Raw genomic sequence first — 16,290 nt, 5'->3', positions numbered from 1 at the left:
GTGATCAAATATTTTTTAAACGATTAGGTAGGCACACTCACAGATGCATACTAACTTAACAAAGAAACAATTTCATCTAGTTGTGGGATTAAGAATGGATCCTGAGATCGCGATACGTGAGTCAGACAAATGTGAGAACATTGTGGTCATGTCGAAGGACATGTACGTAAAGGAAGGTAGAGGACAATTGGTGGATGTTACTTGCTATACTATCTCTAGTAAGTAGGAATGTAGGGCGGCTGAACAAATGTATGCTGGGTTACTGAATGAGAAGAATTCCTTTTCCTTAAACTGAATACATCAAAGATTTCGATTTTGTATCTCCTGCCTAAATTACATAAACATGCCAAATCCCTCCCCCCCCCCCCGGCAGACGAACTGTATCTTCTATAGGGTCCCCCTTAGAAAATACATACAGTTATGGAGATCATTATCTGAGGCCCTTTGTTTCAGCTTTTCCAGCTTACCTCAAGGACACCACACATTTTTTGACTATTATTGAGGGCATACATTGGGAAAAGGAGTATGTCCTTATGAAACTAGAAATTACTAGCCTCTACACCAGCATTCAACATGATAAAGGATTGAGGGCCTGAAGTCACCTTTTTCAAGGAAAATCCTTGTCCTACCTTTTGCACTCAGAAATGCGGTTAGACATGTTAATTTTTTTAAAAATAAATATTCTTTTCATTTTTGATAATAAAATTTGCAGACAGACCCAGGGAACAGCTATGGGGACATGCTTCGCGTCAAGCTATGCCAATTTGATGATGGGCTGGTGGGAGGAGCGGGTCTTGCATAACTACCCTGAATTTGAGGAAAAAATCATATTGTGGGTCAGATTTATTGACGGCGTTTTTGCAATTTGGCAAGACGATGAAAACTCTGTGTGTAATTTTGTCAGGAATTTGAATTAAAATGATTGGAACTTATGGTTCACTGAATCTATCAGCAAAGAGATAGTTGAGTTTTTGAATGTGGAAGTTAAGGTAAGAGGTGAACAATTGGAAACAACATTATTTTGTAAACCCACAGCAGGCAACAGTATTTTGTTTTCACCCAGTGCCCCCCCAGAAACCTGGTTAACAGTATTCCATATGGGGAACAGCTGAGAGCAAAAAGAAACTGCAGTTCACCAAGTGCCTTTGAAATTGAGAAACAAGTAATGATGAAAAGATTTAAAGAGAGAGGTTATTCAAACAAAATAATAAACCAAGCTGTGAGTAAGGTAGAGAAGATATCCTGACAGAACTTATTTTACCCAAAGTCTACACTATAGAGTGAAGAGTCCAATGTTTTGAGATTTAGTACAACCTTCTTGAATCAAGCATCTAGGGTGAGAAAGATATTAACAAAATATTGGCACACTATGCATACGGATAATACTCTTAGCTAACGCATTATTTCCACTCCACAGATAACTTTCAGACAATCTTGTTCATTGAAAGATACATTGAGTAAGAATTTGATAATTGAATAAATCCCCCCCAAAAAAATACAAGGTTTCTTGTAAAGCTTGGTAAAAAACATGATACTAAGAAATTCCAGATAACTAACACAGCCAAAGAATTTGTCATCAGAAAACACACCTCATGCAACACAGGATATAGTGTGTATTGTTTGATACGTCCATGCAGGTGTATGTATGTCAGGAGTACCATACATAAAGTCAGGAACCGTGTGTTGGAACACATGAGAGCCATTATAAATAATAATGTTTCATACCCTGCTGCCAGGCACTTTGCAGAAACCCACTCAGACAATCCCACGTTGCTGCAATTTGTGGTAATTGATAAAATTGTGGATAACAGTAAAGGAGGTTACAGAGAAAAAGAGCTGCAGGTGCTTGAATCAAAATATATCTTACAGTTTGATACATTGATGCCTCAGAGATTGAACTCAGACAAAGAAATGGCTGTACATCTATATTGATAAGGCATATTAATAGCTGTGTTTCTGTCTTTTCTCTCTCTCTTTGTTTCATTGGGATGTTTAGTAACCATAGTTTGAATCAGTTCTTATTTTATTTTTTCATTTAGGTCAATGCGTGGTGATGTGAACAAGCAAGAATGGTTGAGGACATTTTTATAGTCCTTGCAAGCCCACTAGGTCCATATTAGGTTTACCACAAGCCATTGCTACTGTTGTGGTCTTATGTGGGGTAATAGCCCACTTAGGCAACATTTTACAATACTAGATTAGTATTCTAATTCAGTGAAGTAGAGATTAGGATACTGTTGTTTATTCAGTTGCTACAGAGTTATAATTATGATGTATAACACTATGATTGATTGTGCTCCTGCTATTGCTGAACCTAATTATATTATAGTAATATGAGGGTCTTTTAGTTTTGTAGTGTATATAGTATTGGATAAAATATTATAATTCCACGATATATGATAATGGTTTAGGTTTATCTAGTATATTCAAGAATGTAAGATTGTATTCATTGCATTTTCCTTTGCAGTCAATGAATGTCAGATAGTCAGATAGTACGCACTTTGTAAAATACTATTCGAAGATGGTGCCCACGTTGCTGATGTTGTATTGGTCCTTTCATTGTTTCTAGTATATTTATATTTGTTTTGGTCACTTTACTCCTGTTACCCTTGACAAAGGTCATTTGGGACTAAACACATCAGGAGAGGCCTCAATAAACTGATTTTGCACTCACAGGAGATTCAAGCAATTCCTTCTTTGGTAAGGTGTGTTTATGATTTATATATATATATATATATATATCTATATATATATATATATATATATAGATATATATACAGGGAGTGCAGAATTATTAGGCAAATGAGTATTTTGACCACATCATCCTCTTTATGCATGTTGTCTTACTCCTAGCTGTATAGGCTCGAAAGCCTACTACCAATTAAGCATATTAGGTGATGTGCATCTCTGTAATGAGAAGGGGTGTGGTCTAATGACATCAACACCCTATATCAGGTGTGCATAATTATTAAGCAACTTCCTTTCCTTTGGCAAAATGGGTCAAAAGAAGGACTTGACAGGCTCAGAAAAGTCAAAAATAGTGAGATATCTTGCAGAGGGATGCAGCACTCTTAAAATTGCAAAGCTTCTGAAGCGTGATCATCGAACAATCAAGCGTTTCATTCAAAATAGTCAACAGGGTCGCAAGAAGCGTGTGGAAAAAGCAAGGCGCAAAATAACTGCCCATGAACTGAGAAAAGTCAAGCGTGCAGCTGCCACGATGCCACTTGCCACCAGTTTGGCCATATTTCAGAGCTGCAACATCACTGGAGTGCCCAAAAGCACAAGGTGTGCAATACTCAGAGACATGGCCAAGGTAAGAAAGGCTGAAAGACGACCACCACTGAACAAGACACACAAGCTGAAACGTCAAGACTGGGCCAAGAAATATCTCAAGACTGATTTTTATAAGGTTTTATGGACTGATGAAATGAGAGTGAGTCTTGATGGGCCAGATGGATGGGCCCGTGGCTGGATTGGTAAAGGGCAGAGAGCTCCAGTCCGACTCAGACGCCAGCAAGGTGGAGGTGGAGTACTGGTTTGGGCTGGTATCATCAAAGATGAGCTTGTGGGGCCTTTTCGGGTTGAGGATGGAGTCAAGCTCAACTCCCAGTCCTACTGCCAGTTCCTGAAAGACACCTTCTTCAAGCAGTGGTACAGGAAGAAGTCTGCATCCTTCAAGAAAAACATGATTTTCATGCAGGACAATGCTCCATCACACGCGTCCAAGTACTCCACAGCGTGGCTGGCAAGAAAGGGTATAAAAGAAGGAAATCTAATGACATGGCCTCCTTGTTCACCTGATCTGAACCCCATTGAGAACCTGTGGTCCATCATCAAATGTTAGATTTACAAGGAGGGAAAACAGTACACCTCTCTGAACAGTGTCTGGGAGGCTGTGGTTGCTGCTGCACGCAATGTTGATGGTGAACAGATCAAAACACTGACAGAATCCATGGATGGCAGGCTTTTGAGTGTCCTTGCAAAGAAAGGTGGCTATATTGGTCACTGATTTGTTTTTGTTTTGTTTTTGAATGTCAGAAATGTATATTTGTGAATGTTGAGATGTTATATTGGTTTCACTGGTAATAATAAATAATTGAAATGGGTATATATATTTTTTTGTTAAGTTGCCTAATAATTATGCACAGTAATAGTCACCTGCACACACAGATATCCCCCTAACATAGCTAAAACTAAAAACAAACTAAAAACTACTTCCAAAAATATTCAGCTTTGATATTAATGAGTTTTTTGGGTTCATTGAGAACATGGTTGTTGTTCAATAATAAAATTAATCCTCAAAAATACAACTTGCCTAATAATTCTGCACTCCCTGTATAGTTAATACCTACCTGTACCAAGCACGTGCCTTTACCATTCAGGCCTTTACAAAATAAAATAAAAAATACTTACTTTTAAAACCTTTACCACACATATACACATATGCTTTTACCAGTCAGGCCTTTAGAATGTAATTTGTCGTAAATGCATGTGTGGTAAAAGGTATAGTTGTGGTAAAGGCATGCTTGGTAAACACATGTACGTGGAAGTGGCATCTTGGTGACAGTCATGTGGTTATGATTGCGTTGTAAATGCTGTTTCCCCAGCAAGAATCTACATAAAATATTGTATCACTGTAACGTGAAATTTGTTTTTTTTGCTCTCTGAAAAACAAAATATATGTTTAAAAAACCCTACAAAATGTAAATTCCATAACATATAAAATACAAAAATAAAGATATGCAAAAAAACTTGACATGCATTGGTTATTATTGTTAAAATAAACTGCTCATTTTACAAAAGAACAAACTACAAACCATTTTGGGGAAGATGCTTGACACTGAAAGTGTAACATTTACTATTCCATCTCCACCATAAACCATTTTGGGGAAGGTGTTGGTAATTAAAGGAGTTAGATATGGTACTCCCCTTTAAGGTCAACCATATTGTGTAAAAGTATGGGAATTAAAAGGGCATAATTTACTATTCACACTCCAATCTAGACCTTTTTTGGAACTGCATTGAACACTAACTCATAAAATATTTATAATTTGGGGTCCAATCTTAAGCATTTTGAGGAAGGTTTGGGCACTAAATGGGTTAAATGTACTATTGCCACTCCAATATAAACCATTTTGTGGAAGGTATTGGGAAATAAAGGGGTTACATTTACTATCCCCACTCCAATCTACACTATTTTGGGAAAGGTGTTGGACACTAAAGGGATTAGATTTACTATTCTCAGTCCAATCAAAACCATTTTGGGAAAAGCATTGGCCCACAAAGAAATCAGATTTACTATTCCCACTTTAAAGCATTTTTGGAAGGTGATAGACCCTGAAGGGGTTGGATTTACTATTCCCACTTATATCTAAACCATTTTGGAGATGGTGTTGGACACTAAAGGGTTTAAAGTTAACTTTCCCACTACAATCTAAACTATTTTGAGTAACTTGTTGAACACTTGAGAATTAGATTTACTGTTCCCACTCCATTCTAAACCATTTTTTGGGAAGATGTTGGACATTTAAATGGTTAGGGTCACGATTTCCAACCTAATCTAAACCATTGTTGAGGAGGTGTTGAACATTACATGACTAATATTTTGTATTTCTGCAAAACAATGCATCATTTTTAAAAATCATATATTACAATAACATGAAATAAATATAACTCACAATACATATTTACATTTTATTTAAATACGCCATAGATTAAATATCAGTATTTTAATAAATCTGTAAACATGAATTATGAAATACAGTGGTGGCAAGTGGTATATTCTTCTGCCAAGTATCAGGTGAAGTATGTTGTATAAGCTAAGCTACAGATCCATTAAGACTTTTCATTTACTTAAGGTGCATTTATACAAAACAAATAATTAGACATCAGTTTTACCTAAATAACAGCATTCACTATTTGGGTGCACCATGAACCTGGGGCAACAAAGAGATTTTAAAACGTTAGTATCAGCTTGAATCTGCTTATTAGAACTGCTCTGCTGGTCCCTTTTGCACGCCTACGTTTACAAAGAGAAACTTGTGTTTCGTAAAAAAATCATGATGTATTTAGCTGGATCACCGGAAAGGTTGCAGGCCTGAAGGAAGTGTCCTGGGTACTGAGATGGCGAATTCACATCAGTATAGACCCCAATAAACTGCCACTTCTCCGTAGCTGGATTTGTCGCAATGTCAAATGTCGTCGTCTGCAGCCATAAATTCAACTTTTGCTTGTTGAATAATATAAACTTTCTCCATACAGTTGAATATAAGTCTGTTTATTTAAGCAATTGGCACAGAGTATCCATCTGCGTGTATGTTCCAGATAGTAATGGCCCTTTAAAGAAAGGCAGTGTAATGGCTGTGTTTACGTAACAGATTGGGAGCAATCATAAGTATGAGTGAATGTTTTCCCACTTCCAAATGCAGCTTTTAAATTGGCGCAGTCTGAAAAAAGCAATCACTGTATTTCAATGTGAATCAATTTTTGTAAGTGCTTGGTCTTGCACAGTCAAGTGCAGTTTCCTTTTAAAGGAGTCAGTCGTTTCTCACTCTTAATGAAGCCCTTATGGATCAAAAAGAAAAGTGGCTGTTTTATATTTCCTTTTTCGCCTCAAAAATTTAAACTGCAAGCTATCAATTTAGCAGCCAGACATAATTTGAATAATGTGTTCAATTTCTCATCAAAGTCCACGTCGTTTTGTGTTTGTCATATTCCCGCCTTTCTAGTCCTCTCCCTTTCAAAGATGAGGCATTTTTCTACTATGTTGTATATGAATGTTAAAATTGGACTCAGCATGCAAGAAAGTTTGTTCTACCGTCGGGCCTGGGTTTATTTCTGTCTACACATCTCGATTTGTTTGGAAGAAAACAAGCTTGTTTATTGAGTACTTAATCTTTTATTGCCTCCCTTCCATGTTGCTGCAGTCCAGCCACATCAGAACTTGCAAGTTTAAAATGTCAGCTTTCTGAAATAACAGATGAGGGGCTCTTTGAATTGACATTTTGTAATGATACATCTTTCTCGTCTTGTGACCTACAACATGGAGAAAAATGAAGCCGCCAGCAGCTGCATTTTCTGGCAGTTACAGTCTGCAGAATGGCAGCAAGATTCAAAAACATTCTGGATATTGGGCAACCAAGTAATCGCCGAGATTACCGCTGGTAGGGGACACAGAAAATACATCTTGTATTGATTCTACAAAAAGAAAGTGGCAACTAGTGAACATGTTCAAAAGTTGTATCTCCCAACTCTTCATTTGTAGGAATGAAGTATGGAAAATGTAACAATTCCATTTCAGTGCTTTGACTTTTCATTCCGCGCGTTGTTTTTTGACAGTGAACGCATTTCAAAACATTTTGAGAATTTTTATAATCTCTTGAATGTTATTACCAGTAGGATATTTTAACTACACTCCCTCGTGGCTGGAAAACATTGGAGCACACGTAACCGTACACTGTGGATATTAATCAAAGTCATGAGAATCTGTGAGCAGAAGTGTGCCATACCTTTAAGAAATAAACGTTATTTTAGTAAAGGTATCAGATGAACTCAAACAGGATTCCAGAGGGTAGTGAATCAAATGGGGGGTTACAAGTTCGTTTAAAAGAGAAGGTAAGGGAGAACAAAATGGGTCACATTACGAGTTGTCTGTGAGGGTGCTTGATCCCTGATCAGTACCCCTGACCTGTGAACGCCTGCAATGCCACTCAGGTGCGGCTCCTCCGCTACGGCAGAGGAGCGTTGCCCCCTCCTGCAGCAACAGCAGCTGCAAACCTTTTACTATAAAGTGGTAATAAATTATGTTTATTATAATTTTGTAGTAAAAGAGGTGGGGCCACGGGCTATGAAGGGGCTGGAGGGGGAGTGCTCAGCTCTCCTCATCAGTGCACATGTATGTTTGGCCGGCCGTCTCGGGTTGGCCAAACACACATGCGCACTGTGCCCTCTCCAGCCTGGCACTGTGTTGCCGGGCTGGACAGAGCAGGCACAGGGTCCCAGTCTGCCTGGTAGGGCCCTGGCTGGACGCTCTGGCCAATCCGAACGCAGCTGTCATGCGTTCGGATTAGGCTGCAGTGCATGCTGGGAGCCTGTGCCTGCAGCTGCAGCAGCGAAGCGGCGTGGTGGTGGCATCAGCAATACAGGTAAACGCTTTTTTGTTTTTTAATGAATTCCCCCTGCACGCGCCGCCCTGCCCCTACAAAGTGCTGTAAGCCACTGCTGATGCCACATGTCACACTATATTGGCTTCCCTCACACGGTCACCCGGTGAGGAGCCGGTCATGGAAGTCAATTCACCAAGATACCAGGGGTACCGTTAGCGACATCACATGCCCTTTGATCTCCACTTTCACTCACCCCTAATTATGCATACACAAAAATTCACACTTACATGTACTGTCTCAGACAAACACACTTACCCACAAGCATGCACACAACATACATTTAAAAGCATTTTTTACTTACCTCAGCTGCCATGGAAGGGCATATGCCAGCTAGCCGTACTCCATTTTAATACCCTAACAGTGAATAATATATTATTTTTCACTATTAGTGTTATAGAAATTTGACAGAAAACAAAGAGAGTGGAGCCCCAACTGACGTTCCTAAGGAAAAACTGCCACTGTCTTTCTGGCACTGAATTTGCCACCTCTAAGGGCAAGGTCTCAAAGCCAGTCCCAGGGGTAGCAAAGAGCAAGGCAGGGGTTGAAGCTGCAACCCCTGGAGACCTCTAAATAGAGCGGATATCATATGGTGGGATGGAAAACATCTGGAAACCACTGCAGCAGAATACTGGCTTTTCAACCATTTTTTTGGGAGGCTCTGAGTAGCAGTTGCTTTTAAGGAGTGTGGAAAAGAACCCAATACATCTGCGGCAGAATCCTCAGCAAGCTTTTGTTCTTTTTTTTGTTTGTTTGTTTTTTGAGTAGGTGCAATCGAGGGTGGATGGGGCAGAAATGGCTCTAACAGAAGCAGTTCTCAGCACAAGGCCCACACCTTTCATGGCCACCCCACCTACTCATACTGAAATGTTTTACTGATTTGGCAAGTCTGGTATCCACATACAAAGAAATGGGCATAAATTATTCCAACCAGAATTAGGAATAATGTGTGGATCATGGAATAATAGGTCCTTATCTGCATGTCATTCCCACCTCAGTGTCAATTAAGAGAACCTTTTGCAGTGCACTTTGGTACCTCCTTTGAGCAGGGGTGGAGTGCTGCATGTCAGTGTTGAGCGGCTGGCAAGAGGGCTCAACAAGGCAGGGCAATGCTTTAGGGAGGTTTGTCTACTTGCTGTGTGGTGCCTCATGGGTCAGACAGGGGCTGGGCTGTGTCTTTGCTTGCACACACTGCTTGGAGTTTCACTGGGTGTGGAGCAGCACTGGTTGAATCCAGACCCAGTGTTTCCAGATCTGGGATTTGTGTGCCAAGTAATCCCAAATTTGGAAATGCCCAGTGGCTTGTCGCTTCCCAAAACCTTATCCTCTTAAGGGATACTGCTGTGGGGCACTCATAATGAGTCAAATTTTTCTTTGTAAAGGGAAATAGTTGTGTTAAAATGAGTATACTAAAGTACACAGGGTAATTTACAAATAAATCAGCTCTCTAAGTTCTGGTTAGTAACACAGCAAATGTCATTAATGGGTTGATGAAAGGAATATGATGTTATGTGAAGATTCCAAGAGACTGGTGAGGGCAAATGCCAGAAAGCTTAGAGTGTGACAGGCATACATTGATAGGAAAGAAAAGTCTTTAGATCTTTCCTGGACTGGCGGAAGGATATGGGAAGTTTTAACAGGGTTGGCAATGCTTTCCAGAGTCTAGGTGTTTAGTAACAGAGAGCCTGTTTACCAAAACCTTTCTTTTATTTTTCCCAGGGTACCAAGACAGATGCTGCTGGTAATGCAGGGTGATATTTGACTGCTTGGGTTTTCAAAGCAAGATAGACTTGACTAGTACATTGTAAATGATGGAGTGTATAAATCTGTCAGAATGTAAAATGATGTATGTGTATATAGTCTGTTGCATGTAATTAGATGTGCTGCAGGATTTCCTTAGCGTAGAAATCAATGAGGGTAGGGTACAATTTTACAGACAAGGCTCTGATTCTGGGGTACTGCTTTCGTTACGGGTCAGATATTGGGAGGCACCCACAGGACTGGATATAATCTGCTTGGATGTTGGGATAGTATATTTTAATGCTGTTATCCCATGCACTTCAGTGCAGCACAGAACTATAAAGACAATAGGGAATAATGAAGTGTTGAAAACGGCCCTTTGCTCCCTCATAGTGCCACTTCCATCCCCCACTTCACAATCAAGAGTTTTGAAGTTGTGATGGATCATTCTTTCAAGCAGAAATCATGGGAACATAGGCAGTTACTGCACAAAAATAATGTGTAGTTCTTAATTTAGTGCTGAACAATGGCATCCTGATTGTCAGACATGTTGACAAGACAGATCAGCTGTGGCCTGTCCTAATGGGTGAAGGGGCCTTTTGCCTAAAACAAAGAGTGTCTGTCAGGCTGAGCAAATGTCTGCCTCACAGACACTCTATTCTCAGGTCAGGGAGCCAGGAGCTAGATATGCGCTAGATGTACAGGCTCCAGGCTGCCTGAACTGAACTTTGCCAAGCTGAAGAAGTCACAGCTCCTGTCGGTGTGACCTCTTCAGCCTGTCAAAGCACCTCACAACCCTCCATTTCATGACAAGAGGGAGTATCACTGTTTGCTTTAGACATGGGCACCTCAGTTTTAAGCCCTAAAGTAACCCGGGCCAAGTGCCTATCGGTGACACCTTGTCACAAAGTGGGATGGGGTCAGCAACTCTCAATGATATCATCCCGTTTTGTGATGAGTAGAGACTGTTGCCTTCAGTCACTGAGAGAAGGCGGCAGTCTCAACCATCCTGGGACCTCGGAGGCACAGCTGCAGGTAAGTTTTTTTTTTTTTATGTTTGGTACGTGCATGCATTCATAAATAATAAATATATGGGAGTGAGTGTTATGAATGAATGTGTGTGTGTATGCATGCATGTGTGTGAATGCATCGGTGTGAGTCAGTGTTTGTGTGTGTTTGTTTTCTACCGGCTCCTTCCTGCTATGAGTACCCGCCACCACTGAAGAAGGTGAGGTAATGCTGCAGGCAGAAATATGGTACTGAATGTCCTAGGAGTGTGTTTGACACTTTACTAAAATATTGTAGAGACATTTTACACAGACAGAGAACTACTGCAATGCCTGCATTTCACATGCTTTACCCCCCAACAACTGGGTCTTCAGTTGAGGCCAATATGCATGAATGTTCTTTGGCTAATGTATTTTGAAAGAGAAATCAGTTAATGTGCAAAAGTGCAGATTTGTCTTTCTGCCAGAGGAGTAACATTAAGTTCCCAAATCCATGTATAAGGATGAGTATCTGGACGATTGTCAGATTTACAGGTCTGTTGATGTACATTTCCTTATGATTTGATTCGCTCCACCAATTAATCAGGTTAAAATCTCCTGCAAACTAAGTTGTGGAAAAATACTCTACAGAAGCATTGAAAATAGTAAGTGAAACAGATTTCAAATTGAAATTCTTTTGAAGGCACATTGTATTGCTCTATTTCAAGATCAAGGAGTGTGAAAGTATCAATAAGATCAATCGACATTACATGAGAATATACTGTATTAATTATTCATCCATGCCTTGTATCAGCACAGGTGTATTTGAGTAGCCTCAAGAGTAGAAACATATATTTGTTTTGCAGCATCTACTCTTTTTTGACAAAATAAAATTGTTTTACTCTGCTATCTTAATTACTTACTAAATACACATATTACTTACTGAGCACTACATCTGCATTCTCGGCTGTCCATTGCCCACCCATCTTGCCTGTGAAGCCTGTTACTAGTCATCACAGTACGAGGTTGAGTGTGTGTTCCCCATCTTAATGCATTATATCAATAATTCTTTCAAGTGTTTTTAAAAATGGTGATATTTGTGGGCTTTCCTCACATACTGATAACACATTATTTTTTGTGTTGATCCGCTAAACCATGCTTTTACATTTTCCTTCCAACAATATGTGCATCTGGCATTTTCTTTTCATACAGCCTCACAACAAACTCCCAGAGAAAAGGCCCAGATTGAAATTTCACTAAAGGCCAGATGCTGAGAAGGAACAAAGAGACGGCACAAGAATGTGTATGAATTTCAATGCCTCCATCCATGTCACTCTGAATTCTTCATGCATGATTTGTAAAAAATGTATTAGCCTAGTGTGTGTTTTCAGCTTTCATCACTCAGCCACACTCACAACTTAAGTTGACCATGTCAATGTTTGCCTGTATCTCGAGAGACATATTAGAAATCAAAATAAATAAGACTTTTAGGGATGGAACATCATCTCAAGGAAATTGCAGTTCAGAGGTGCCAGAAGGCAGAATATTAGTAGAGGTAAGTACACACTTACCACTACCAATAAGGCCACGAATCCAATGTTGGGTCCGGTCAAGGCCTCACAACATCAGCCCCTGGCTTAACCCCTTGTAGCTTAGCAATGAGCAGGCAGGCTTAACTTAGGAGACAGGTGTGTAAAGCATTTTAATACACCAGTTCAGTAAATAAGTGAGACCCAACACACAATATAAATCCCACACTGATTTATAACAATAGGAAATATTTTTACCTTTAAAATGACACCAAAATGCTGACCATCCAATAGAAGTAACCAGAGATATGATTTTTTTAAAGGTTAAAACAAAAAAAATTACTTTTTAGTGCTTAGAAATCAATACCGCCAACAGGGGACATCTGGTCGTGCTAGACCGGGACCAAGTCACAGCTTGAGTCTGACCTCGATGGAGCCCTGTTCAGATACACTGAGCGGGAGGCTTCAATAAAAATGTTACCTTCGTACTTAAAACTTTTCTGGAGCTTTTCTCTCTCAATGTTGTGAGGTCCTCTCCAGCAAGCTGATTTTGATGCAATGTCATCTGATTGCTTTTCCGTGCTCCCCATCCACATTTTGGAAGTCTGGAGCTCCTGAGCATTCAGTGGGGCAAATCTGAAATTAGTGCTGGGTCGTAGTTGAAGGTAATCGGCCTGACTAACAACATCTGTTCGGTCCGCTTCTGGCGCTTTTTCCCAAAGTTGCTTCAAGCTTCTGGAAGTTATTCCTGAGGGTTCAAAGTGTTCAAAACACAAATCCAAGCGTCTAGAAGGTCTGAGATGCTCCTTGGAAGATTAGAACGACAATTTCCACAGTGCACCTGGTCAAATCCCTGAAAGTCCACTGGAAGCACTCCAGGCTGAGGACTTTTGTGACAGTTGGTGCAGGCAAGCTCTGTAAACTTGTTGCTTTCAGAAAGTCCCCTTCTTAGTCCTTATCAAGGTAAAGTCCTTAGGGCTGTTGTTTCAGTGTGCAACAGGCACAGTCCTTCAGCAGGACAGTCCTCCTTTTTTCTTTGTGGTTTCAGACAAGAGATCTGAGTTCCAATGCAGCTCTGAGATATTTACTCAATCATCTTGGGAGGACAAGCAAAGAGACACCCCTGTTCAATGAAATCTCAGGTGCCACCCAAATGCATCACAGCTTCCTCCAAAGTGTGACATTTTCTTGTCCCACAAAGCATAGCACTTCAAAATCCAAGATGGGTGATTTCTTTCCAGAGGAGCAAGGTCTGGCTAAACCAACCTACTGCTGTGGTTAATTTCCATTAACCCCCCTCCCCCAAGACCATCTGCAAATTCCAATCCTGGGCCTGCTATCTGTCTGTGGGGTACAGTTTAAGAGGGTATGCCTGGCTGGCATTCCTTTCTGTCCTGTTCTCTTTGAAACCCAGTGTGATTTACCCACCCCCCTTCCTAGCCTGACCTCTCCAGCTGCAGAACTCCCCCATCAGATATACTCTGCTCAGTGCAGGCCATCTATCACCCCATCAAAGCAGCCTGGCTGATCCTTTTAAGGCTGACTAATCAGGAGAGGCCACTACTAGCAGGCTGGAGTTTGGCTCACAGAAAACAAACTCCTATAATGTATTTTCTGTGTTAGTTATGATATAGTTAACAGTGGCAAGTTGTTGGATTTGTCATTATCAATCTTTTGAGTCCTTCAATGACTAGCAATATTTATGCTTATATAAGGTATTCCAATGTTATCAAATGGAGCTAAGTATCTACAATGGGAAACATGAAATGGACAGTTTTCCTTCAACAGGGCATATAAAACACCTTTTATAATGTCCCTCATTATAGTTACATGGCACCCCACCCCTGAGGTATCTAGGGGTGACATAAGGGTGACATACCTATATATGTAAAAAAAAAATAAGGTTGATTACCACTTTGGAAGTACCTTTAATTCTAAAGTAGAATTTGCACACATTTTGCTTTTTAAAGACAGTCTGCAAGGTAGGTCTGCTTTTTAAAATGACAGCAGGCAGCACAGCAGTGCACACTCCAGTGCAAGAAATATATTGGCCCTCTAAACCTCACTGCCCTTTTAAATACTAGGGACTTATAGGTAGTTTGAATCCTCCTTGACCTATTATATACAAAGGACTTACAGGACTCTGCCACTGCCAATTGTAATTGCACCACATTGCTATATACCTTTCAGGCCTCGAAAAATCATAAAAATGTTACTAGACCTGCAGATCGAGTAACTTAATAATAATCTACTCAACCTAACTGTAATGTACTTGACCCGTAAAAGGGCCTCAAATTCTGTGATCATGGGCAAATAGTTTACAGAGTCACCTTTTTCTTCATTCTCACATATGATTACACATTCAAATATGTGAGCTCTGCCTTTCTGCAGTACAAACAAAACCCTATTTTGGTTGATTAAGTAGTCTAAGGTTTGCTGCATGTATCACAAGAACCTAGCCCACGTATAGGGGACACATGACCCATGACTTGCTTTTAGTTTACTAACAGCATTGCCATCAGGGCAGGAGTGTTTCTCTATTTGTTTAAACTCTCACTATTAATAAAAATATTACTAAACTATAATGTGGTTGCATATTGTCATCTTCACACAGTACATTTCCAAGAAATGCAACCACTAACTTGCAGCTTTACTGATCAAACTACATAGTGTATTAACAATCTGTGAAAATTGAGTTTCAGAAAACATATCTGCACATGAACACTTAAAGTATTCTCATTTGTTTTCAGCCTATTAAAATATTTTTTTCATCACACAGGAATACAACAAAATGGGCTCTAACAACTAGTGAAATATATTTTGAAATGATTGTACATTTGACTTGGTCATTTAAATGTGTTTTAGGAAAAACCTGACACCCTATATCCTTTTATTTTACATTCTAAACAGCAGGTCACACAGTTTACCTTACAAAGTCCTGGAACTCTGCAGTCAGAAGGAAAATGAATTGTAAGACAAACTGACTTTTGACCTCTGTCTGTGAACACAGAACAAATGTGCGATAAGAACAAGATTTAAAGGTCTCTTTTATTGCACCTCCACTTTCGGACTGAACAGATCACCTATTTTTTGTCAATTCGTCAGAAGGGGCGAGTAAGTCCTAAAAATAGCTCGACCTGATCAAATATGACTCACAATAGCGAGTGGTTGAGTAGATCTTTCAAGCCCTGCCTTTTGAACAGAACACTGGCCCTGGCCTGGTTAGCAGAGCACAGTCAGGGTCATGTCAGTTACCAACAGTATCAGTCAGAAAAAGTGGGGGCGAACATGCTTAAAGGAAGACTTTCTGTCATGGCAACCTCCCAAATGGAAGGTGATGGGTAGCTAATCTACTCCATGGTAGCCCTCGTCAGCAAAGTAGAAAAACCTGGAAAGTCCATCTTCATTGGCATGGGCCACCCCTGTTCGTTGTTCCTTTACAAAGTCCATCCCCTGTAGGGGTAATAGACGACTTCAGCAATTCAGGATATTTCCCCCTCATCTGCATGAGCCTGCTGAGAGATCTGTGGTCAGTTTGCTCATGAAAGTGAGTACCAAACAAGTATGATCTCCACTTTTTCAGGGACCAAACCATAGCAAAGGCTTCCCTCTCAATGGCACTCCATCTTTGCTTTCCGGGAAGTAGTCACCTGGTAATGGTAAAGACAACTGTCTGATCAAGGCCCTCTTCATTTACATGTGCGAACACTGCCCCAATCCCATTCTCGGAAGCATCTGTCTGAACCACAAACACATTGTGTAGTCAGCGGCCAGTAACACTGGTGCCGAACACATAGCCTCTTTCAGAGTGTCAAAGGCCTTTAGACACTATAGGGTATACATGAATTTGTTTGGCCTTTTTTTAAGAAG

The 16,290-nt window shown here is 40.1% G+C and overlaps 1 protein-coding gene across 7 annotated transcripts in view; it reads left to right on the top strand.

The window, feature by feature from the left end:
• Positions 1 to 16,290, top strand: part of LOC138300428 (heparan sulfate glucosamine 3-O-sulfotransferase 1-like) — a 734,894-nt gene that overhangs the window by 652,447 nt on the left and 66,157 nt on the right. The window contains exon 2 of one of the 7 annotated variants that reach the window (XM_069239779.1): positions 12,104 to 12,194. The exons of the other annotated variants lie outside the window; for them this stretch is intronic. Within the exon in view, the coding sequence (XP_069095880.1) occupies positions 12,159 to 12,194 (36 nt within the window). The 5' untranslated portion in view covers positions 12,104 to 12,158. The remainder of the gene's footprint in view (positions 1 to 12,103; positions 12,195 to 16,290) is intronic. 7 annotated transcript variants of the gene reach the window in all.

The sequence above is a fragment of the Pleurodeles waltl genome, chromosome 6 (assembly GCF_031143425.1).
Source record: "Pleurodeles waltl isolate 20211129_DDA chromosome 6, aPleWal1.hap1.20221129, whole genome shotgun sequence".
Taxonomy (NCBI): Eukaryota; Metazoa; Chordata; class Amphibia; order Caudata; family Salamandridae; genus Pleurodeles; species Pleurodeles waltl.
This window is presented reverse-complemented; position numbering and strand designations above follow the sequence as displayed.